General features: G+C 43.1%; 2 protein-coding genes across 6 annotated transcripts in view; one reads left to right on the top strand and one right to left on the bottom strand.

The window, feature by feature from the left end:
• The window catches only part of LOC113886989 (neurofilament medium polypeptide-like), a 424,045-nt gene that overhangs the window by 280,440 nt on the left and 117,955 nt on the right, over window positions 1-25,650 (bottom strand). The gene's annotated exons all lie outside the window — the stretch shown is intronic.
• Window positions 7,674-13,023, top strand: LOC113886994 (P antigen family member 3-like). Of its 3 annotated transcripts, none has more exons than XM_027533768.1 (5): window positions 7,674-7,770; window positions 8,680-8,759; window positions 9,228-9,357; window positions 9,763-9,888; window positions 12,911-13,023. In XM_027533768.1, the coding sequence occupies exons 2-5, from the start codon at window positions 8,688-8,690 to the stop codon at window positions 12,931-12,933; spliced, it is 351 nt and encodes a 116-aa protein (XP_027389569.1). In that variant the 5' UTR covers window positions 7,674-7,770; window positions 8,680-8,687; the 3' UTR covers window positions 12,934-13,023. The 3 variants fall into 3 exon arrangements, with proteins under 3 accessions (XP_027389569.1, XP_027389568.1, XP_027389567.1); XM_027533767.1 differs by having other exon boundaries at window positions 9,225-9,357; XM_027533766.1 differs by having other exon boundaries at window positions 9,219-9,357.

The raw sequence follows: 25,650 nt of genomic DNA, 5'->3' as shown, positions 1-25,650 counted from the left end.
GAAGCCTCTTGATGAAAGTGAAAGAGGGGAGAGAAAAAGTTGGCTTAAAGCTCAACATTCAGAAAACGAAGATCATGGCATCTGGTCCCATCACTTCATGGCAAATAGATGGGGAAACAGTGGAAACAGTGGCTGACTTTATTTTTGGGGGCTCCAAAATCACTGCAGATTTTGATTGCAGCCATGGAATTAAAAGATGCTTACTCCTTGGAAGGAAAGTTATGACCAACCTAGATAACATATTCAAAAGCAGAGATATTCCTTTGCCAACAAAGGTCCGTCTAGTCAAGGCTATGGTTTTTCTTGTGGTCATATATGGATGTGAGAGTTGGACTGTGAAGAAAGCTGAGCACCGAAGAATTGATGCTTTTGAACTGTGGTGTTGGAGAAGACTCTTGAGAGTCCCTTGGACTGCAAGGAGATCCCACCAGTCCATCCTAAAGGAGACCAGTCCTGGGTGTTCATTGGAAGGACTGATGCTGAGGCTGAAACTCCAATACTTTAGCCACCTCATGCGAAGCGTTGACTCATTGGAAAAGACCCTGATGCTGGGAGGGATTGGGGGCAGGAGGAGAAGGGGATGACAGAGGATGAGATGGCTGGATGGCATCACCGACTGAATGCACAGGAGTTTGGGTGAACTCCGGGAGTTGATGATGGACAGGGAGACCTGGTGTGCTGCGATTCGTGGTGTATCAAAGAGTTGGACACAACTGAGTGACTGAACTGCAGTGAACTGAAGGCTCTTATGTAAGAAATGGGTATAACATTGATTGAAGGCATATTGTAAGAAGTATAAAATGCATATTGTAAACTCTAGAGCCACCCTAGAAAGAATTTTTTCGCTATACATGCAGCTCATGGGATCTTAGTTCCCTGGCTAGGGACTGGACCTGGGGCCATGGCAATGAAAGCACCGAATCCTAATCATTGGACCACCAGGGAATTCCCTAGAAAGATTTTTAATAAGATGTATATCTAGAAAGCCAATAGTAGCAATAAAATGGACTAATAAAGAAATAACCAATCTAAATGAAGAAAAGAATCGGGAAACTTGTCACTAAAAAATATACGTGATATAAAGAAAAGCATATCCAGATAGTAGATTTAAAACTGAACGATTTACCCACTAATTGTAAGTTGCCTACACACGTCAATTATAAGACCTACTTTGGGGAACTCCCCTGGTTGTCCAGTGGTTCAGGATCTGCTTTCCAATGCAGGGGACACAGATTTGATCCTTGGTCTGGCAACTAAGCCCTTGTGCCGCAGCAAGAGAAGCCCACACACTGCAACTAGAGAGAAGCCTGAGTGCAGCAGCAAAGACCCATGAAGCCAGATAAATAAAGACCTTACATTATGTATGGTAAAAAAAAAAATAATCTCACCTTAAATAAGCTAATAATTTAAAATTAAACGTGTGGAAATACTTATACCTCCAAATCCCAAATCAAACGAAAGCTGGAGAGGCTGAATTAACATCATAAAAGTATACTTCAGAATGAAGATTTTTTGCGGAAGATAAAGGGCAGTACAGAATGATAGAGAATTCAATTCACTGAGAAGACATAATAGTCAGGAATGTGTATGCAATTTCAGAATACAGGAGCCAAAATCTGAGAGAATGGAATGGAGAAACAGACAATCCACAGTTGTAGTTGAAGACTTTCACTTTTCATGCTCAGCCATTAATACAGTAAGTGAGCAACACAATGAAAAAATATATAGAAGACTTGAACAATACTATTAACCGACTTGACCTAATTGATATTTATAGAACGTGCCCAGTCCCAGTTGTGTCCGACTGTTTGAGACCCCCATGGAGGGTAGTGTCCATGGAATTTTTCAGGGAAGAATACTGGAGCGGGTTGCCATTTCTTACTCCAGGGGACTTTCCAGACCCAGAGATTGAACCCGCGTCTCTTGCCTCTCTTGCGTTGGCAGGCAGATTCTTTACCACTGCGCCACCTGGGAAGCCCATTTATTGAGCAACAGCAACTAAATACATATTCTTCTGAAGTGAATATGGAAGTTCAGCCAAATATGCCAGTTAAAAACCTTACTAAGTTCAAAAGGACTGAAATCACACAAAATATATTTCCTGACCAAAAAATAATTAGAATAAAGATTAACTATGGAAAGTGACCTGGAAAATCACAAACTGCTTGTAAATTGAACAAAACTTCAAATTAATGCAAGGATCAAAGGAGAAATAGAAAATACAATATATCAAAATTATGAGGGGATGCCAAAGCTTCACAGAGGGATATTTATAGCATTAAATGTTTATATTAAAAAGGGAAAAGGCCAATTATCATTCGAAGATCAATAATCTTCTTTAAGAAACTAGAATACAACAAAATTTAACCCAAATCCAGCAAAAAAAAAAAAAAAAAGAATAACAAACATCTTGGCAGAAATCAATTAAATAGAAACCAGAAAATCAGTAGTACCAAAAAATTCAGTTGAAACCAGTGGTTGATACTGTGAATAGATTAATATGATAATAAACCTATAGCCTGATTGATTAAAAAAGAGAGAGACAAAGAAGAGTGACACTAATTACCAACTTCAGTAATACCATAGGAGACAGCAGTACAGAGCTCTCAGATATTAAATGCACAATGAAGGAAGATTTTAAAAATGTTATTCAAAATTTTTTGCATGGTTGGTCGTATTGGACTCTTTGTGACCCTGTGGACTATAGCCCACCAGGCTCCTCTCTCCATGGGATTTTCCAGGCAAAAATACTGGAATGGGTTGCCATTTCCTCTTCCAGGGGATCTCCTGATCCAGGAATCGAACCTGCGTCTCTTATGTCTCCTGAATTGGCAGGTGGTTCTCTACCACTGAGCCATCTGGGAAGACCCAAAATTTGTTGAATGTAAATCTAAAAGTGTGTTCTCACTACACAAACACACACACACACACTTTAACAAGAAAAGAAACAAAGAAAGGGACACAAAGAAATTTTAGGATGGGTTGGATATGTCTATTATCTTGATTCTGGTGATGATATTATCATTGTGTGCATATGCCCAAACTCATCAAATTGTACACAGTAAATATATACCATTTGTTGCATATCAATTATGCTTCAATAAACTATTTAAGAAAGGAGAGCAGAAAAATGTTATCCAAAATATTGGTACTTAGATAAAATGAGAACATTTCTTGAAAAATACTGACTAACCAAGGTCACTCAAACATAAATAGGGATGAATAACTTTATTAAGGAAGTTAATGTGCACGCATTGCTTCCGTCATGTCTGACTCTTTGCGTTTCTATGGACTATAGGCCTCCAGGCTCCTCTGTCCATGGGATTCTCAGGCAAGAACAGTGGAGTGGGTTGCCAGGCCCTCCTTCAGGAGATCTACCTGTCCCAGGGATTGAGCCCGCGTCTCTTACCTCTCTTGCATTGGCAGGCAGGTTCTTTACCGCTAGTGCAACCTGGGAAACCCCAAAGAAGATAATTCTTCTGCTTCATTTTATGAGGCCATTGTTACCCTGATACCAAACCAAACCAAAAAAGACAACACAAGAAAAGAAAACCACAGACCAATATTTTTATGAATATAGACACAAAGATTCTTAGTAAAATACTGCTGCTGCTGCTGCTGCTGCTGCTGCTAAGTCTCTTCAGTCGTGTCCGACACTGTGCGACCCCATAGATGGCAGCCCACTAGGCTCCTCTGTCCCTGGGATTCTCCAGGCAAGAATACTAGAGTGGGTTGCCATTTCGTTCTCCAATGCATGAAAGTGAAAAGTGAAAGTGAATTCGCTCAAGCGGCCTCATGGACTGCAGCCTACCAGGCTCCTCGATCCACGGGATTTTCCAGGCAAGAGTACTGGAGTGGGGTCCATTGCCTTCTCCGAGTAAAATACTAGTAAACCAAATTATATACCATGAGGAAGTAGGATTTATCCCAGGAATGCAACTTTGATTTAATATTAAGACTCAAATAAGTTAATCAGTCATCATCATCAGTTCAGTCGCTCAGTCGTGTCCAACTCTTTGCGACCCCATGAACCGCAGCACGCCAGGCCTCCCTATCCATCACCTAGTCGCGGAGTCCACCCAAACCCAAGGCCATTGTGTCGATGATGCCATCCAACCATCTCATTCTCTGTTGTCCCCCTCTCCTCCTGCCCTCAATCTTTCCCAGCATCAGGGTCTTTTCCAACGAGTCAACTCTCTGCATCAGGTGGCCCAAGTATTGGAGTTTCAGCTTCAGCATCAGTCCCTCCAATGAACACCCAGGAATGATCTCCTTTAGGATGGACTGGTTGGATCTCCTTGCAGTCCCAGGGACTCTCAAGAGTCTTCTCCAACACCACAGTTCAAAAGCATCAATTCTTCGACACTCAGCTTTCTTTATAGTCCAGCTCTCACATCCATACATTAATGCACCACATCAACAGAATAAAAGACAAAAACCACATTATCATCTCAGTACCTACATGAATAGCATTGGACCAAATTCAGCGTCCCTTCAAGATAAAAAGAGTCAAACTAGAAGTAAAAGGCAACAGTTTCAACCTGATATAAAACATCTCTGAAAAACTCACAGCTATCATCGTACTTAATGATGAAAGGCAGAAGTACTGACTTCCCCTGAAAATGAGGAACAATAGAAGGATATCATCTCTTACCACTTCTATTCCACATTGTTCTGGAGCTTCTGGACAGGGTAATTAAGCAAGGGAAAGAAATAAAATGAAGTTACATTGGAAAAGATGTAAAATTTTTCAATTTGCAGATGACATAATCTTGTGTATAGAAAATCCTAAAGAATCACCCTCTCCCCACAGAAACTATTAGACCCAATACAGGGGCTCAACAGGTTTACAGAATACAAGGTCATATACAAAGAGCAGATATATTTCTATACACAGTCAAGACTTGTACAATAAAAACTACAAAACATTGCTGGGTGAAATTAAAGACAGTCTAGATAAGTGGAAAGGCATCTCACATTTATGGATTGGAAGACTTACTATTGTGTTAAGATGGCAGTACTCCCCTAATAGAACCCCATCAAAATTCAAACTGTTCTTTCCCCCCAGAAATCAACAAACTGATCCTAGAATTGTAAGAATTGAAAGGGTCCTGGGATAGCCAAAACAGGGTGAAGAAAGAACAAGTACTTACACTTCCCAACTACAAAACCCACTTCAAAGCCAAAATAATCAAGACATTATATGGTGTTGTAGGCACGCGTTCCAGGAAACAAACTCACTCAGAAGGACAATACAGATAGTGGAGTGCAGTTTATTACACCGGCGCGCCCAAGGCAGAGTCTCCTCTTGGCGGAGGACCCAGACCAGTTTTTGCGAAAACCTTGTATACCCTAAAGTGTATGTGCCCAAACCCACTTCCCCAAATTCCCTGAAATTAGTCTGAACAAAGGAAAAGAAAGATATAATCAAAGTTAACCCGTGATTCATATGCCTTAAGCCTAGGTAGTTAACAGTGGACAATTATCAATAGGCCTGTGGTCATACCCCAATAAGCATAATAGAACTTATGATTCTCTTCAGTTACACAGATAATTAGGGTATTCTTTTAGGTGATGGGGAGTCTAGGTATGAGCCCTGGGGCTCTTCCACCCAGGGGCTCTGGTTTTCCAGTTGGTATGTTGTTTCCATAGATACTGGGCATATAGCTCAAAGTCCACAGTCCAGCCCAAGATGGAGTCCTGCTTTCAAGATGGAGCCGGTTCTGTCTGTTTCCTCCTTCAATGGTAGTGACATAAGGATTGTATATAGACAGATACCAGAATAGAATGGAGATGCAAGAAACAAAACCATATCTCTGTGGTCAATTGATTATTGTGAGGGGTGCAGAGGCCATTCAATGGCAAAGAATAATGTTTCAACAAATGGTCTTGGGATAACTGGATGTTCACAACCAAAAGAATCAGTTTAGACTTATACCTCACACTGTATATAACTAACTAAAAATTGATAAAAAACCTAAATATAAGAGCCAAAACTATAAAGCACTCAGAGGAAAACAGAGATGTAAATGTTACTGTTGGATTAGGCAATGATTTCCTAGATATGCTACAAAAGCACAAGCACCAAAAGAAACAAAAACAGGCAATTTGGAATCATCAAAATGAAAACTTTTATCCTTCAAAGGACACTATCAAGAAAGTGAAACATCCTGGGCACCTACTGGATACTGGCAAGGAGCCTTGAATCCCAGGCAGACCAGAAGAACACCCAAACAACCCTGTATGGTGTGGGGAAGGGGGAAACGAGGGGGAAGGAGATGTGCAGGCTAGGTGGGATCAGTGCTCCTGAGGTGCAGCTAGGGGAGGAAAAGTTCCCACCTCTGGAGAGGCACTCTTGCCTCGAGGGGATCTGTGGGGATGGGGAAGGACCTTTGGGGTTATGGAGGAATGCACCTGGTGTTTCTGCCCCCACTCCCCCCATTCAACCTCCAGGAACCTGCTGAGGCCTGGGGCTTACTCCTCTGTACTCTGAAACTGGAGGCACTCTGGGGCCCCCTCCAGGCCACACTCAGCATAGGCCACACCCCTGCCTAAGCCCACCCTGCCTGAGCCCCACCATTCCTAAGCCCTGCCCTTACAGCAAAGGTTTCTTCTACCTTTTTAAAAATTTCCCTATTTTGCTAGTGTAGCTGTGTCTTACCTTCCAGTGATTGTTTCGTTTATATGTTTAATTTTTCTAATTTATCTGTTAGTTTTCTTACTCATTTTATTTTTTATTATTTGTCATTGTCTTCCACATTTCTTTTCTTTTCCTTTATTTCCTGGTTTGCCATACAGCTTGCAGGATCTTGATTCATGAGCTTGAGCTCCTGTGGTGGGAGGACCAAGTCCAAACTGCTGGATTAACAGAGACACTCAGACCTCACGGAATACTATTTGGAGTGAGGTCTCCTGGAGGGCCATATCTAAACACCTGGTCCTGGCCCTGCTTAACTGCCTGCAAACTCCAGTGCTAAAATTCTCAGGCCAATCAAGCAGTGAGTGAAGAACACAGTTCCGCCTAACAAAAACAATGATATGACAAAAAATATGTTACAGACAAAAGAGCAAGGTAAAAAACCTAAAAGACCACATAAATGAAGAGGAAATAGGGAAACTACCTGGAAAACAATTTAGAGTAAGGATATTAAAGATGATCCAAAATCTTGAAAATACAATGGAGGCATGGATTTAAAAAAATACAAGAAATGTTTGACAAAGATTTAGAAGAAATAAGGCACAAACAAAGTTGAAAACACAATACCTGAAATGAAAAATACACTAGAAGAAATCAATATGAGACTCACTGAGCAGGAGAACAAATAAGTGAGTTGGAAGACAGAATGGTGGAAATAACTGCTGAAGAGCAGAATAAAGAAAAAAGAATGAAAAAACGTAATATCTATTTCTGTCATGACTGTCTTTCTGAGACACATTCTCCACTAAGGGTAACCTGGGACTACCTATCACCACAGTTTGTGGATGCATAAGAAAGACTGCACTGGAAGGAAAAAAATATAGCCTTCAAGCCCCTTTCTCATCCTGCAGAGACCCTGCGGTTCCAGGACTCTACCTCAATGGCAGGAAAAACGCAACCTGCATTGCACATGCCCAACTCAGTGAGCATGCGCAGTGTGTGCGTGCACATCCGTTGCTGCGCATGCGCCTTGGTGCCCATACGCCGTCCTGAGCGATCTGTGAGGAGCGTTGGGCCTGAGACGGGTCTGTTTATTCAGTCCCGGTTCTTTCTCACTACTTAAGACTCACCAGGTAGGTTCACAGGTCTGTCCTGTCTGGAGTTTAAGTGTGTGTGCCTGTGAGGGGGAGCCAGCAAGTTTCCCGCGGATCGGGCAGTGTGATCTAGGGCCGTTGAGGAGGAAGGCCCTCAAGATAGTCGTCTTTCTCCTCACAAGTGTCGCGACTCCATAGTTCTTGCCTTGATGGCCGTAGAGGAAGGGCAGTGGGCAGAGGAGGGCAGGGGGGTAGGATGATGGTGGGGGGAGACTTGGGGGTGCTATTTGAGATATCTGGTTCATTGGGGCCCTGGAACTGACAACAGAGCACAGAATCTGGGGCCGGCAGTGGGACCTGGGCAGGGGTTGGGGTGGGCGATTAAGGAAAGGCCTAGAAACCGGACCGCAGTGGGGTTGTGACTGTATCGCGGATTTTGTGGTAAGGTGCCAAGAGAGAAGTGGACCGGTTGCTCTGTATGCAGCCTCACCTCAGCCCCAGACACTGAGAAAATCGCCATAGTCAGGCTGTAAAGACTGAGCCTTTCTTCGTGTTCCAACTGAATTCCAAGGGAGTTGGGGAAAATAGGTCTGGTGAATAGGAGTGTGACATGAGCAGTAGTCCTGAGCTTTTGAATTCCTAGCAGTATTTCACTAAAGATCTTCATGATGGAGAAGTCTGTTGTGAAATCAAACTTCCTCACAAAAATTCAGCCTTCTTATGTACCTTAAGGTGATTTCTCTGCCAGCTTCGCAAAGACACAAATGGCTTTGCAAGCGACTGTATTTGGTGTAATTGAAATGCATGTACACTCATACTTAACCAGAGTTTTCTTTCGAAAGTATTTTCACATTAAAAAAAAAAACAAGTCAACATAAGGTCATAAAAGTGATCAAATATAGCTGTACTCTTAAATACATTTTCTAAATCGCAACATTCTGCTTTCAGGGAGAAATATGAGTGGGCAAGTGGCATCAGCATTGGGACCTACAAAGCAAGATTGCTCCCAGGTGGATGAACCTGTGGTTGTGAGTAACCTTACCATTTGGTGTTTTCTATTAGCACAAGTTTATTTTTGAGAAAATGATGTTAAGTAGTACAGATGCGGTGATAAAGGCCTTCCATGCTGATAAAGGGTGACACTTTGTCTTAGGAAGGAACATTGATCCAGATATATTATAGTCCAGCGTTGCCTGGATGATTATACTGTTAAATTCCCTGGAAATGTGCCCAGTGACTCCCTCCTCCTGCTTATTAACAACAGGCTGCATACTTCCATCCCAACATAGACTTAAATAACTTCCAAAGTCTTCCTGGGTAACTCTTCTCTGTGGGAAGAGTAACTTTATTAAAAGTAAGTACATAGTATTGTGTTGGGAAAATGTTGTTAGGTTTACTTATGATCAAATATATCTATGTCTTATGTATATTTATGCTATTAGATGTATTAACAAGAAAAGGTTTTATTTGCATGCACTCTCTACTAGGACCAGCAGCCCAGTGTTGAGCAACCTCAACAAGAGGAACCGCCAGCTGAGATTCAGGATATCACACCTAGAAAGGAGGAAGTACATGTAGAGGATCCAGTGAATCGTGATGAAGAAGAGGAGAAGGATCCCTTTGAAGGTAAAGTGTATCTGTGCCTCATGCCTTAAGACATAACCAGTAAGAAGAGGAAAGGAAACATTAGAAAAGGACTTCAGACAGTTCCTAAGAAACTGAGGAGAGTATAGTTTGCAGGTCAGTGTGGTCACTCAAATTTTCCCTTGTTTTCAAGACAAAGAGAAGGGGGCAACCTAGTTGTCTGAGGACAACCCTGGAAAAGGAAAATGGTAATAACATTCGCAAATTCTGCTTTCCTTTTTCTCCAGCAAAACATTCCCGGAATAATGCTCCTGAGGTTCTTATTCATCACATTTTTAGCATACTAACCTAAGGCTTTTAATTCATAACACCGAGGGAATGAATATCATCATTCCCTTGTTTATATTGTATGCTTTACAGCTTAATTGATGCTTTTTTTTTTAAAAGATTCTGGCCTGGAAGCTGATCTCCAGCGATTGGCTCTGGCAAAGACTGGGGGTGAAGGTGGAGATGGTCCCGATGTCAGGGAGGAGTTTGCATCAAATATAGAGCCTGTTGAAATGCCAGAAGCAGGTATGTCATCCATTCAGAAAGTAATTTATGTGGTTTCTGTTTTTCAGAATATCTTTACTAATATAGAGGGAACATTACTATTACTTTAATAACAGAGTTCACATATTCTTTGAAAGATAGTTCAGACCCCAGATGCCTGAGTGCCTGACTTACAGACTTTCAAATAAAGAAACAGAGAGGATCAAAGCCATATCGAATTGAAAATAGGGAACCGTTTTCTTCTCTTGAGTATAAGTACTTTAAGCAACAGCTAATAATTTTCCGGTTCTTTTATAATTTCTGCTTGTAGCAAATATGGAATGCATTTGTAATAAATATCAGTTTATATGAAATATGCTTAGGCATCCAAGTAGGTTCTAGTACCAGCTTTAGCATAATGTGTGTGATTCTGTGTAATCCCTTAACTTCTAAACTCAACTTTACTCCTGTAAGTTGTAAATTCAGAACAGATACACGACGATGCTGATTTTTCAATGCTAATTTCTGCACTCTCTGATTCTCTTTGATGGAATGCATACAAGAATACTCTGTTTTGTATGATGTATTTATCATAAAATATCATCTTGAGTCAAATTATAACAAGGGAATTGAGATTTCATTTTCTAACAGGGGACACATGTACACCTGTGGCTGATTCATGTCAATGTATGGCAAAACCCACCAGAATATTGTAATTAGTCTCCAATTAAAATCAATTAATTAATTTTTTATAAAAGAAAATGAGCCAACATTCTGCTTGATGTATGTTAAGTTCTCTCAAATTCTGAATTCTCTAGCTCTTTAAAAAATAGTTGCATTTTAAATCCTTTCCCCAGGGAAGCATGAAATGACTGAATAATAAAATGGCCAAAGATAGTCTAGTTTCCTGTTTCTGTGGCTGATCAAGTTGAGAGAGTGCATTTAGTCAGTGATATTCAAGGCAGGTGTGAGTAAGATACATATGCTAAGCACACTACCTGCCCCCACGTTTGGTCTTTTTTTTTGAGGGGCGCGCGAGGTTGCTTATTTTAATTGGAGGATGATTACTTTACAATACTATGAAGGTTTTACCATATACCCCACTCTCGCTCTTAAAGAACTAATAAAAATCTGAGCCTCATGATATAATCCTCTCTAACCGTATCAAGTATGTTATTTTTCCTCTTTGATGCATGAGTTTAAAAAGTTTTGAAGGCCAAAAATTGTAACTAGTTCTTCTTGCATAATCAACTCAGTATCTTTCACATACCTGTTTTCCAACTTGCTGAGAATAAATTGCATGATTCTGATTTTAAAGGAGGAACTTCATAATTAGGGAAGAATTTACTGTGTATTAGCCTTCTAAATATTTTCACTTTACATTTTTGTTCCATTCTATTTGAACAATTAGATGAAAATACAACTTTCAGACGACTTTCAAGTAACTACAGAACATGATTAAAATGTTCTCATAGAAAAATCTTAGCCCTAAATATGCGTGGTATTTAAAAAGAAAAATACATAAATTACAAGGTACATAAATACAAAATCCTACATCCAACATAAAAGGTAAGAAAAAGAGCAACAGAATAAACCTAAGGGAAAAAGAAAAAGATATTTATTAAAAGACAGGTATGAAGTGTTAGGAAGAGGAAAATAAACTCAACTAATAAATAAAGACAATGTGCTAGTTTACATAATTTTTAATATATATATATATATACACACACATTTTTTAATGTTCTTCTCTGTTGTGATTTATCACAGGAGATTGGACATTAGTTCCCTGTGCTGTATAGTAGGACCTTGTTGTTTATCCATTCTGAATGTAATGGTTTGTATCTGCCAACCCCAAACTGCCAGTCCATTCCTCTAGTTTACATCATTGTGAAGCAAACGGACAAAGCCCAAGTACACATAATTAGAAATATGAACAAGACACTAACAGTTAGGGTAACAGTTAGTATATTACAGAATTAAAGCAGAGTATAATCTGGAACTCAAATATTTTCAGAATATTGATGAAATGGCTAGTAGGGTAGAAAAACATATTATTTAACATACCCCACAGTAACTAAATAACTAAACATCACAAATACCGTGGATGAACTTTTGAAATTGGTCAGAGTTTTCTCTCAAAAGCCATTATCATTTAGAAACAAAAAAATCTGCTTTTCCAGATTTTCTTTCTCTCTTCCTACTTGCTTTTCTCTCTCACTCATAGTCCCTCTTGCTCTCCCTTTTCTTCTCTCCTTTTTTTCTTTCTTTCTTTTTTTTTTGGTGTGGCTGTGAGAAACAGTCCTATTTCTGCTTCACATTTTGATGTCACCATGTAGCCAGTGATAGTAATGACTTAAAATTAGTGTCACATATAATTTATTATACCAACTGGAATGCTTCCCAGGGTGAAAAGAAACATTTAGAATTACATGAGGGCCCCAAGTAAAAAAGGGGACAAATGTTTAACCGACTTAAAACCACCATATCAGGGATGAAGTAGAACAAATGAAAATTTCTACAGTTTTCGACAGTAGAGAAGAAACAAATGTAATACTGGCCTTTTTGTTTACTTCACTTAAGCAGTAACAGAGAGAACAACTGTTTAGCTATCCTATATTCGGAATATTATTTCAAACCAATGCATTTAAATGATACTTTTTTGGGATTTTTTGTTTCAGTTTTTGTGTATTTTGTTCTCCTTAGGGTGCTTTTTGTTGTTAGATATTTTACTGAATGTGTACACAGTTTTGCCTTCTACTGAAAACTACCTTCTGATAGGTTCCATTGATTTCATTTGTTCTGAACTCAGTGTCCTTCTTTTCTTGTACAGCTAGGAAGAGTAGTGTGTTTTTAAAAATACTGGTAATGTGCCTGAAAAGTCTATAAAATCTCTATAGAGGATTAACTGAAGGTAAGCCAAAGGGTCGCCCTTAGTGTTCCTGTTTTAGTCCATTTTATAAAACTACAACTGCAGTGAACTTTGTATACCTCTCCTGTCATCGAAATAAAGTTCTGCTAAGTAACTTTTTTTTTTTTAAGTAACTTTTTAATGTTTGTATTATAGGTGAAGGGCAGCCATTTGCTTAAAAGAAGATAAACTGAAACCATCTATGCTGTTCTTATATTGTGTATTTGACTATTAAATTTCGGTCAATAAAGTTTCATTTTCTACTTGCACAATTTTTGTTAAATTTATCCCCGGGTATTTAATGTTATTGAAAATTGATGGTTTGTGATTTTTATTGTCTAGTTGAGGCTGTCTGTAGAGATAGAATGTCTATATATAGATTTTCTGTCCAACAATTCCTCTAAATATGCATATTAATTCCACAAATTTAGATCTAGATTATTTTTGCTTTTCAAAATATACTATTATATTTGAATATCAACAGTTTCTACTGGCTTAAACCTTAAACCTGTCCTCATTTTTTAGCATTGAACAAACCTGGCCAGAATAGTCTTGACTAAAGCAGGTGATAATTGGCTTTTTTCCCAATAGGAAATGAAAAATCTTCTCCATTTCAACCTGTTTACGTTGCTTTTTTGTAGATATACTTTATCAGAGTAAGTTCCATTCTATTCCTAGTTTGCTGTCTTGAATATAGATTAATTTTCATCAAACACTTATACTGCATCAATTGTGATGATCATAGAATTGTTTTCCCTCCATTTTTCTATTAATGTGGTGAATTGCATTGGTAACCTCATACATGTAAACCACCCTTGCACTTCTAGGGTTAAAAAAATTGGGTCATAACATATTCTTTAGGTGTAATCTACATGTTAATGCATATACATACATATATATACGCACACATAAAAAATTCATAAAAGCCTGTGGTCTTCTTTTGAATAAATGGGTTTACAAAATGTGCCACCCAAATCTCATACGGTGTCCCTGATGAAATCATTGACAGAGAAACATTTTTTAAAAACTTAATATATAGAGAAATGGAATGCCAAAGCCATTGTTTTTTTTTTTTTTTTTTTGCTACCAAAGCCATTGTTAAAGGTTGTAGGGAGACAGGAAAAGAACTGCTGTCAAATTGCATGGCAAATGGCACAGCATATCTTTCACACATTTCTGACTTGCCTTCCAACGGTTTTTGGGTGCAGGGAGAGAACAGCCACAAACATCTTTTCTTCTCCATGACGTCCTCCATTGGCTTGATAGTCACCAGATCTCAGAAGCCCTCCAGTTGGCTGTGAGTGCGTGTATGTGTGTGTGTGTCTGTGTGTGTGTGTGTATGTGTGAATCACTTAGTTGTGTCCGACTCTTTGCAACCCCACGAACTGTAGCCCACCAGGCTTCTCTGTCCATGGAATTCTCCAGGCAAGAATACTGGAGTGGATTGCCATTCCCTTCTCCAGAGGATCCTCCCAGCCCAGGGATCGAACCCTGGTCTCCTGCAGATTCTTTACCGTTTGAGCTATGGGGAAGTCCTCCAGCTGTCTGATTCCTCCCTTATATCCTTATTATTAATATAATAACAAAACGCTTACATCTCTGAGCCCCCATCTGCATCCTCATCACCAAAAAAATATATTTCTGCAACAAAGGACCTACTCAGACTTCACTCTGCTTAGCGAATAACAGGATTATAAATAGCAGCTGTTGTGCCCTTACAGAGGTATGAAAATCCAGGTCCAAAAGGATTGAAAATGGGAGGTTCAAATCTACCATGAGACTTAAATAAGAGTATCCCATCTTACCAAAAAGTATGTGACAAAGCCCCTAGGTCATGGAGCTGTCTGACAAGATTAGATCCTAGCTAGAAGAAAAGGGAAAGGAATGAGGGGAACTTCGTGAGACAAAATGACTTGAGTCTTATCTGCTCTGTCTCCTTATTGGCTATGACATGACATAACTGGGCTTCCCTGGTGGCTCAGACGGTAAAGAATCCGCCTGCACTGCTGGAGACCTGGGTTTGATCCCTGTGTTGGGACGATCTCCTGGAGGAGGCCACGGCAACCCACTCCAGTATTCTTGCCTGAAGAATCCCCATGGATAGAAGTGCCTGACGGACTATAGTCCACGGGGTCACAAAGAGTCAGATACGAATGAGCGACTAAGCACAGCACGTGACATAACTAAGATTATCAGTACTGGCTCTGACACATACTGAGTGAAGGTGAGAAAGGTATTTACATCCTTTGGATCTGTTTCCCCATTTCTAAAGTGGAAATTACAAGTTTACAGTAAATATTTGTTATGAAGAATAAACAAGATAACGTGAAGTAGGCATTACATTGCAAATGGATTTGGCTTATTCTCCAATTTTTCATTTAAACATTTATTTTTACAATACAATTCTCTCAGAAGTGATACAGATTTTGAATTTCAAGTAGGATATAAGGTTAACTTTTAAAATGAACTGGACTTCAGAAACATATTTTGTCTAAGTAAATATATTGATTCAATAGCAGATTCAATAGCTGGTATCAGACATGGCATCCATTGTAAGGTTGGTTTGTTAATGAGGACTGACAAGGCTACCCTGAGTCATAGCATGTAGTGAAAACCGTGCTCCTTGCTGTGTGTGATGACAAAATAAGCCAGTATTCTGGTCACGCAACATCACACAACTCAACACCAGACTCTGTCACATAGTCAGGCAGCCCGTCCCTAAGTCACAGCACAGGAGCTACAGGGCCTCAGGGCACCACTGCAGTTGTTAGTTTGGCTTGTCACCTTCTACGGGCTTGGCCAGTAAGGAGACAATGAACCCGAATGGATTCAGATTCTACCTTACAGACAGTGCAGAAGCAATATGACCCTGGTGTCAGTTGCCTTGTCCCTAGTCCCGCGGTTTGCCACTGAATTGGAAGGCCTCAGTAACAGGCACTACAGGTGGTGGGTCTCTGCCAGGAAGGAGCCCACAGTTGTGCCCTATGGCACTGAGCAGCTCTGCAGTCCACAGCTGTAGTTTCAGCTTGCGCTAGGGAGACCATCCTATGTTCAACTGAAACCAGAGGTGGATGAGTAACAACTTTGTGTCACCTCCAGCTGGATGAGGAGGCAGGTGAGAAATGGCCTCATAGCAGCTCTTCATCAGGCTGCTTATCTCCCCTTGCTGCAAGACCAATCTGGAGGTTCTCTGCCAAAATTCAAGTCAGCCTGCAGTTTAGCCTTGCCTACGTAGCCTAAGTGGGGACATGCAAGGGCACCAGGGCACCAAGACAGAGTCACACTCCTACAGTGTCTGGAACAAGACACAAGGCTTATGTATGATGCTACAAATATGACACCTATATACTGACTCCTACATGGAGGAGATCCTTTTCCTGTCAGTCATAAAAATATTCCTTCATTGAGTACACACACATTGATTACTAGCATGTCTCAGGACGTGTCTGCAATGCTTGAAATAACAAGACCAGTGATGTGAGGTGGATGATGGGAATATCACACTGGTGGGCCGGACAGACACATAAACAGAAAAGAAGTGCAAAGGAGAAACACAGGGAATGGACCTAAGGGAAAAGCAAAGCAAAACGGTGAGCAGGGTGGCCAAGAAGCAGGAGGAAAGCTAGAAGATAAGGTTCATTCTAAGAGTGAAAGAGGTTATATATAACACAGTCGTGCTTTGACCCAGGCTGTGGATGAGAGTCACAACCTCCCCTGCATCACTGCCCCTTTTGAGGGTGGTGTCTGGGAGTCTAGAGATTCTGAAGGGAGAGAAGGAAAATACATAGTGCAGGGGGTACGTGCACCCGCCCTGATAGAGATGCAGGTGCAGCTTGTTACAGTTACCAGGTGGGGATGAGCAGAGTTGGATTCGGTGACTCAAGAAGAAATGTGCAAATGAATGTAAAGGGAGAAAGCACATGGAGAGGGGGTAAACAGCTCCAACTCCCATTTCTGTACCAGGGTAGGTGCTCCATATTACTGTCGTGAGAAGGCTCCCTGGTCTGAGCTCTGGGAGGGAGTGATGAGCATTCTAAGGACCCATCATCACCTAAGCAGGGGGCACTGAGTGTTTGAAGACTTAAGTCTCAGCCTTTACCACTGACAGACACAGAAAGCTTCTTCGTCCTGCTGAGAGTGGGGCTCTGGAAGCTTAGGGAAGCTCAAAGGTAAGGTGGAGGTGGTGGTGGTTGTTCAGTCGCTCAGTCGTGTCCAACTATTTACTACCATGGCCTGCAGCATGCCAGGCTCCTCTGTCCTCCACTATCTCCCTGAGTTTGATCAAATTAATGTCCATTGGGTTGGTGATGCTATCTAATCATCTCATCCTCTGTCGCCCCCTTGTCCTCCTGCCTTCAGTCTTTTTGCATCAGGGTCCTTTTCAATGAGTCAGCTATTCGCATCAGGTGGCCAAAGTATTGCAGGTTCAGCATCAATCCTTCCAGTGACTATTCAGAGTTCATTTCCTTTAGGATTGGCGCGTTTGTTCTCCTTGCTGTCCAAGGGATTCTCAAGGCTCATCTCTAGCACCACAATTCGAAAGCATCAATTCTTTGGCACTCAGCCTTCTTAATGACCCAACTCACACATCTGTACATCACTATTGGAAAAACCATAGTTTTGACTCTACAGACCTTTGTCAGCAAAGTGATGGCTCTGCTTTTTAATATGGTGTCTAGGTTTGTCATGGTCTTCCCTGGGGGCTCAGCGGTAAAGAATCTGTCTGTTATGCAGCACACTTAGGAGATATGGGTTCAATCCCTGGGTCAGGAAGTTCCCCTGGTGGTGGGCATGGCAACCCACTCTAGTATTCTCATCTCGAGAATCCCCTGGACAGAGGAGCCTGGTGGGCCTCTGTCCATGGGGTCGTAAAGAGCCAGACACTACTGAAGTGCCTGAGAATTCATGTAAGCTAGGTTTGTCATAGCTTTCCTTCCAAGGAGCAAGCGTCTTTTAATTTCATGGCTGCAATCACCATTTGCAGTGATTTTTGAGCCCAAGAAAATGAAATATGTCACTGCTTCCACTTCAGTTCAGTTCAGTCACTCAGCCGTGTCTGCGTCTTTGTGACCACTTGAACCGTGGGTAGCCCATCCCCTCTCCAGCGGATCTTCCCAACCCAGGACTCAGACCAGGGTCTCCTGCATTGCAGGAGGATTCTTTCACAGCTGAGCTATCAGGGATTGAAACATTTCACATTGTTGTTCAGTGGCTCAGTCGCGTCCAACTCTTTAAAACCTTGTGGACTGCAGCATGCCAGGCTTTCCTGTCCTTCACTATATCCCAGAGTTTGCTCAAACCCGTGTCCATTGAGGCAATGATGCCATCCAACCATCTCATCCTCTGTTGGTCCCTTTTCCTCCTGCCCTCAATCTTCCCCAGCAGCAGGGTCTTTTCCAATGAGTCGGCTCTTCACATCAGGTAGCCACAATATTGGAGTTTCAGCTTCAACATCAGTCCTTCCAATGAACACCCAGGAATGATTTCCTTTAGGATGGACTAGTTGGATCTCCTTGCAGTCCAAGGGACTCTCAAGAGTCTTCTTCAACACCACAGCTCAAATGCACCAATTCTTTGGCACTCAGCTTTCTTTATAGTCCAACTCTCATATCCATACATGACCACTGGAAAAACCATAGCCTTGACTAGATGGACCCTTGTTGACAAAGTAATGTCTCTGCTTTTTAAGATGCTGTCTAGTTTGGTCATAACTTTCCTTCCAAGGAGTAAGCATCTTTTACTTTCATGGCTGCAGTCACCATCTGCAGTGATTTTGGAGCCCAAAAAATAAAGTCTGTCACTGTTTCCACTGATTTCCCATCTATTTCCCATGAGATGATGGGACCAGATGCCATCATCTTAGTTTTCTGAATGTTGAGCTTTGAGCCAAATTATTCACTCTCCTCTTTCACTTTCATCAAGAGGCTCTTTAGTTCTTCTTCACCTTCTGCAATAAGGGTGGTGTCGTCTGCATATCTGAGGTTATTGATATTTCTCCTGGCAATCTTGATTCCAGCTTGTGCTTCCTCCAGCCCAGCGTTTCTCATGATGTACTCTGCATATAAGTTCAATAAGCAGGATGACAATATACAGCCTTGATGTACTCCTTTTCCTATTTGGAACAAGTCTGTTGTTCCATGTCCAGTTCTAACTGTTGCTTCCTGACCTGCATGCACATTTCTCAAGAGGCAGGTCCGGTGGTCTGGTATTCCCATCTCTCTCAGAATTTTCTACAGCTTATTGTGATCCACACAGTCAAAGGCTTTGGCATAGTCAATAAAGCAGAAATAGATGTTTGTCTGGAACTCTCTTGCTTGTTCCATGATCCAGTGGATGTTGGCAATTTGATCTCTGGTTCCTCTGCCTTTTCTAAAACCAGCTTGTACATCTGGAAGTTCGCAGTTCACGTATTGCTCAAACCTGGCTTGGAGAATTTTGAGCATTATTTTACTAGCGTGTGGGATGAGTGTGATTGTGCGGTAGTTTGAGCATTCTTTAACATTGCCTTTCTTTGGGATTGGAATGAAAACTGGCCTTTTCCAGTCCTGTGGCCACTGCTGAGATTTCCAAATTTGCTTACATATTGAGAGCAACACTTTCACAGCATCATTTTTAGGATTTGAAATAGCTCAACTGGAATTCCATCAACTCCACTAGCTTTGTTCGTAGTGATGCTTTCTAAGGCCCACTTGACTTCACATTCCAGGATGTCTGGCTCTAGGTGAGTGATCACACCATCGTAATTATCTAGGTCGTGAAGCATAGTTAATGAATTTTTTCCTGGAATTCCTTTGCGTTTTCTACGATCCATGGATGTTCGCAGTTGGATCTCTGGTTCCTCTGCCTTTTCTGAATCCACGTTGTACATCTGGTACTTGTTTGTTCACATACTGTTGAATCCTAACATGATGGATTTTGAGAATGACCTGGCTAGCATCTGAAATGGGTGCAGTTGTGCAGTCGTTTGAACATTCCTTGGCATGACCCTTCTTTGGCATTGGAATGAAAACTGACCTTTCCAGTCCTGTGGCCACTGCGGAGTTTTCCAAATTTGCTGGCATATTCAGTGCAGCACTTTAACAGCGTCATCTTTTAGCATTTGAAATAGCCAGGATTCCGTCAACTCCACCAGCTTTGTTCACAGTAATGTTTCCTAAGGCCCACTTGACTTCACACTCCAGTATGTTTCACGTTATTTCACATTGGCACAACCAAATTCATCAAAAATTGTGAACTTGTGTTTCAGAAGCCACAACAATTCATACTCAATGTGGGTGCCAAAAACCTTGAGGCCCAAAGTAAGGTCTAAACATTGAAAATACCTACATTCCTTTAAAGACAGGCGTTTACATTTTGAAGTGAAGCCAGGTGACTCCTGAGTCCCAGATTCCGGAGCGGCTGGGCTGGAGGTGTGGCTGAAACTGAGGCGGCCGCGCCTTGAGGCCCTCTCCCTGTGTGGAGAGAGGGCCTGCCCCAAGGACGAGAAGAACAGGACCCTCAGGGGTCTCACAGTCTAGCAGGGAGGCAGGCACATTGCTTCAGGCAGCAAATATTCATCGAGGCTTTTCCTGGCTCTCTGTGGTGGATACAAGTGGCCAGCCCACAGAAATCCCTGTGCTGGACTTACTCTCCCCAAAGGGGAAGGGGTAGGGGTAGGAGGCACCCTACCTCATAACAACCCAGGACATTCTACAGTGTGTTAGAAGGGGCTGATGCTGTGATCAGATACACAGTGTAAGTCCTGTAAGGGACTGGTACTGTGGGCACCAAGGGGGAAAGCTGCAAGTCACAGTATTGAACAGAGCAACCAGGGCGGGCTTCATTGAGGAGCTGATATTTTAACAAAGACTTGAAGGGGGAAAGGAGTCAGCACAGCAGACATCTGGAGTCAGGATATTGCAGAAGAGGGAACAGTGGGGATAAATGCGGGGGGCAGACACTGCCAGGAGGCCAGGGCAGCTGGGAGCAGGGAGTGAGAGTTGAACAGAAAGCGGGACTAGATACCGCGGCACTGGGTAAGCGTCTGCTCTGTTGGCAAAACAACAGGATCAAGCAGGGGTCATAGGTGCTGATGGACATGCCTGTGCCAGGCCTGTGAGGGAGGCAGAGGCAGGACAGGGGGAAAGAGCAGAGACAGCTGAGGTGCGGCAAGCAAGGAGTGAGGAGGATGCAGGAGGGGCAGCTCCGAGTGAGGCTGACGGCCTCCCCTGGACTCGACACGCCTTTCCTACCTGTACTGGTGTCCCCGCCTCCGTAGACGCCTGTGCTCCAGGCACAGTGTCAGAGACTCACTAGCAGCCTGAGGTCATTCAACTGTCCATCGTCTGAACATATAGTTGCAGGGCCTACATTGCCTCTTGGTCCTTGGGAAACGTTCAGTGGCCTGAATGGTGCTCTCAGGATCTTGACCCCAGTTCCACTGTGAGGCTACAGCTGTGGCTGATGGGGCAACAGAGTGACCCACACGTGTGTAATGAATCTTCAAGCTGCTTTGATCAGGAGTTTCCAGAATTAGGGGTCATATGAAATATGCACTCCAATCCCCACCCCAAAAGGGAAGAGAATGTGATTCCACAGATGTCCTGCTTACTCCATTCTCCTGTGTCATTATTAACACAAAAGTAACTGGTCCATGAAGAGCTACGCTTTATTGACTGAGAATTTACCTTGAGTCCTGGTGCTTCGTTCATTGAGGAAGTAGTTCTAAACAGGGACCAGATGCTATGTGTCCTCCTACTGCAGTTGGATTGGTTAGGGATGATGGGGACTGTCCCTGCAAGGAGATGACTGCCACATGCTGTGTGAGAAAAGCGATGGCAGGATTTAAATTATAGAACTCTGGGAACACAGAAGAGAGCATCTGACCCCTGCCATATGTCCCGGGGTGGGATGTGGTGTGGGTCCCTAGTCAGGACACATTCTCGGGGGGACGGGGAGATTTCTTGAGGTGGCACTTTGACCTTCCACAGTTTACACACACATGAGCAGAAGAGCACAGATCTGGACACAGGTGATGCCAGACAGACTTTCATTCCCAGTTGTCTCCAGAGCACCATGGCAGCTGGGTCGTCTCCAGTGCTGTCTTACAGCCACTAAAAACACTTCCTGTGCTTTGTCGTGCCTCCTGATTCCTTATACCTGATAAATAGAGTGAGACTGGTGGAGACATAACCGGGGTGGGGGCTGCTTGCAAAGCCTCTCTGATATGGCAGAGTGCCTCCCCGCCAGGGAAGTTAAAGTCCTGCTGGGTGTTGCTTCTGGAGCAACCCTTTCCTACCAGCGGACTCCAGTTTCTTGGCTGCAAGGCAGCTCCTCCTAAGGCGCACACAAAGGGGCTTAGGACCTTTCAGGGTGGCTTTGCCCTACTGGGTACGTGCGTTTCACAAGCAGACAGGAGATTGAGACACTGATGCCTCTCTTCTCATGGAACAACATCTGCATCTCAGTAACTGAAACACAAGCCACGCGTGTTGTTGTGACTGCAGAGAAGACTGGCTTTGCACTCAAGAGAAAGTAGGGCATGACTCCCACCAGCTTTTACTGCATCAGCCACCTAAGCTCTTTCAGCTTGCTTACTTGTCTATGAGAAGGCCTGGGTTCATCGATACTCCTCTGGGTCTGAGGGGAATAAAACCCCACATACCTGACTCCCACAAGCTCCATAAGTAGGCTCCAGGTGAGCCATTTACACTGCCCCCCCCCCCCCCGTTACAGACACATCAGTGGGGAGGGAGATATGCCAGAGCCCCTGAGAGTCTACTCCATCCTCTGGCTGGGGTGGGGCTTGGGGTGGGGTGGTGGAACTGGTACCATGTCCAACTATTTAATTGGCTTTACATACCACAGGCACACACTTCATTTCATATTTAGGTGTGTTCTGCTCAGAGGAGTTGTAGTGAAGGAAGTCAGTCATCACAGTTGAATCTGTAGCAGGTCGAAGCAGCATTGGGGTCGCTCCCTCCACTGGCCATCACAGGAACTGGCAGTTCCCTCCATGGGTTGATGGCACCAGGTAGAGACACCTGAGGAGTTGCAAGAAGGTGCTGTGACATTCCCTAGGAGGGTCCCCATACTGAGCTGGCAGCTCATCCTTGCCTCCCTGATGACCACAGGGACTAGTAAATCAAACTCCTGCATAGGGAGGATGTGTCAATATACTTCATCTTGTCCTAACAGGAACTCAACACTATAGAGTGAAAAATAGTGAAAATCTCATCAACGCACAGTGCGTGGGTAGGGCAGCTCAAGTCCTGTTCCGTGTACTGGGTCACAGACACCGTAAAGTGACATTTTGAAATTTCCATGCTTTGGCTTATCCCTGCTCACTGTGAAGCAGGTGGTCACCCTGGATCCCTTTATGCTTCCAACGCTGTGACCAAATTCAAAAGGCCATATTCAAAGAACAACGGGCCCATATAAAGCAAGAGGAGAGCTTTTCTGTCTGTATCATATTCTTAGCAAGGAAGCCTTTCCCAGACAAACTCTGCCATCAGATTGCGTTTCTCATCAGCTCATCGTGCAGTGGGGATTCATAGTGAAATCTCCACCACCTTCCATTTGGTAAAAATATCAAAACTGTTAACTGTGACTTTTCTCCCAGGTACTCCCCAGAAAAACGGAAACTGCTCTACCCAGCATGGCATCTGAACCTAAGAAGGAATCAGGCAGATGAGGAGGGAGAAAGGGCATGTAAGATGGAAGCAAAGGCAGGAGTGAGATTGTGAATTCGGTGGGTGGGGAGGGGAAGAGAGGGAGCGGAGGGGGCGGCTAGGGAGTTGGAGTGTGAGCACAACGGCCATATGATGAACAGAGAGAGGTCTGGGTGGCTGGAATATCAAGTGTGGCGTGGAGCAGAAGGAGGGTGTCTGGTGAAGATAGGGCATTTGGGGGAAGACAAGACCTACTGTGCCTAGTCCAGGAGGCTGGACAGTATCCTAAGAGCAGCGGGCAGCCCGTGAAGAGTTTTGAACAGGGGTGTCATGTCCAGATTGCACTGAAGAAAGCTTCCCTTCCTCAGGCAGCAGGACAGACCATGTGTTGGAAAGCATCAGGATTGCTGGTGCTTGTCAAGGAGAGAGACAAGGGTGACCTGGCCTAGGGAACTCACTGTGCTGATGGAGAGAAGGAACAGGATCTTACTCAGACTTAGGAGGCCGAGAGGTGAGGGTTGATGATTGAGAGTGTGGTGAGAGAGAGGCAGCAGGCAAGGATGGCTTTAAGCATCTCTGGCCTAAGCAGCTGGGGAGATGGCTGCCTTGCACTGAGTCAGGGGACAGAAAAGGAGGTGCAGCTGTGTGGGGCGTGGGGGTTGGGGGGGATGGCTGCAGTTGGGCATGTTGAATATTCCTTGCCTGGGGGACTCAAACACTTACTATTAGAATGACTTGGGGGAGCTGACCTAAGTTCTCTGTGCCCATGATGCCTCATCTGTGATGGGGCAATGAGACTAAGAATTAGAAAAAAGACTAATTTCCTGTTTCATTGCTTTAGTCTAGGAGAATGTTCTCCTTTTACAAACAAGTGCTGTCTTACTGTCAGGTATTCCGTCGGTAAAATGGGAATGTATCTGCTTATCCATATATCTGCTTGGTTTTACATATCTGCTTTGTGTATTTTCACCATGTGGTATGTATTGTCAACCGTAAAGAGAAATAAACTCAAAGGAACAAGTGTTTCTTGTCACATGCATGCAGAATGGCAGTCCATCAGCCTGTCTCTCAGAGAAACAGCCCGCTTTAGAACCTCCTGTAGCTCCTCACTCCCTCCAGGGGTTGGGTAGAGGCCTGTGGGACCCAGTGTGTCTTTCACTTCTCTTCCCTGTGAAGGCATCTCCGGTGTCCCAGAAGTTGCCCAGCACTTGTTGAGTGCAGTCTCCCTGCAGCCCTGTCAGTTGACTAGGGGAGTCTGTAGTCAGGAAGAGAGTGCTGAGCCTGATGTGTGGATCTGGAAACCATCACCCTGTGGTGCTGAGCTGGGAGGTGATGAAGCCACAGACATCTAGATTTGAATCAAGGTCCCACCACTTATTCCTTTTGTGACCGTGGGCAAGTTACTTACAGTCTCTGTGACTTAGTTTCCTGAATTGAAGACGATGATGATCGTACTCTGCGATAATGACTCCTTTTTGCTGCCTTCATTTAGATTACCAAAAAAAAAAAAAAAGCCTTTTGAGAACTGTACAATGATGTTCAAGTGTCGATTATTTCCAGAGTAAAAACGGAACCTATCAACAAAGATATGAAAAGATGCTCAACCTCACTCATCATTAAAAAATGCAAATCAGAGCCACAATTAGGTATCTAGTCACAGCGGTCAGAATGGTCATCATTGGAAAGCTACGCACAATAAATGTTGGAGTGGATGTGGAGAAAAGGGAATCCTCCTATACTGTTTGTGAGAATGAATGCTGATACAGCCACTATGGAGAACAGTATGGAGATTTCCTTTAAAACTTGGAATAAAACTACCACGTGCAGTGCTGTGCTTAGTTGCTCAGCTGTGTCCGTCTCTTTGCAACCCCATGGACTGTAGTCCATGTACTCTGCCCATGGGGATTCCACAGGCAAGAATACCGAGGTGGGTTGTCATGCCTTCCTCCAGGGGATCTTCCCAACCCAGGGACCGAAGCCAGTCTCCCGCAGTGCAGGCGGATCCATTATTGTCTGAGCCACCAGGGAAGCCCATAAATACTGGAGTGGCTAGCCTATCGATTCTCCAGGGGGTCTTCCCGACCCAGGATTTGAACTGGGTTCTCCCACACTGCACATGGATTCTCTACCAGCTGAGCTACCACAGAAGCCCATAAAACTACCATATGACCCAGAAATCACACTCTTGGGTATACGCCCTGAGAAAACTATAATTCAGAAAGACACATGTACCCAAATGTTCCTTGC

This window comes from Bos indicus x Bos taurus, chromosome X, assembly GCF_003369695.1.
Source record: "Bos indicus x Bos taurus breed Angus x Brahman F1 hybrid chromosome X, Bos_hybrid_MaternalHap_v2.0, whole genome shotgun sequence".
Taxonomy (NCBI): domain Eukaryota; kingdom Metazoa; phylum Chordata; class Mammalia; order Artiodactyla; family Bovidae; genus Bos; species Bos indicus x Bos taurus.
Note: the sequence above shows the minus strand (reverse complement) of the source record. Positions and strands in the feature narration are given on the sequence as shown.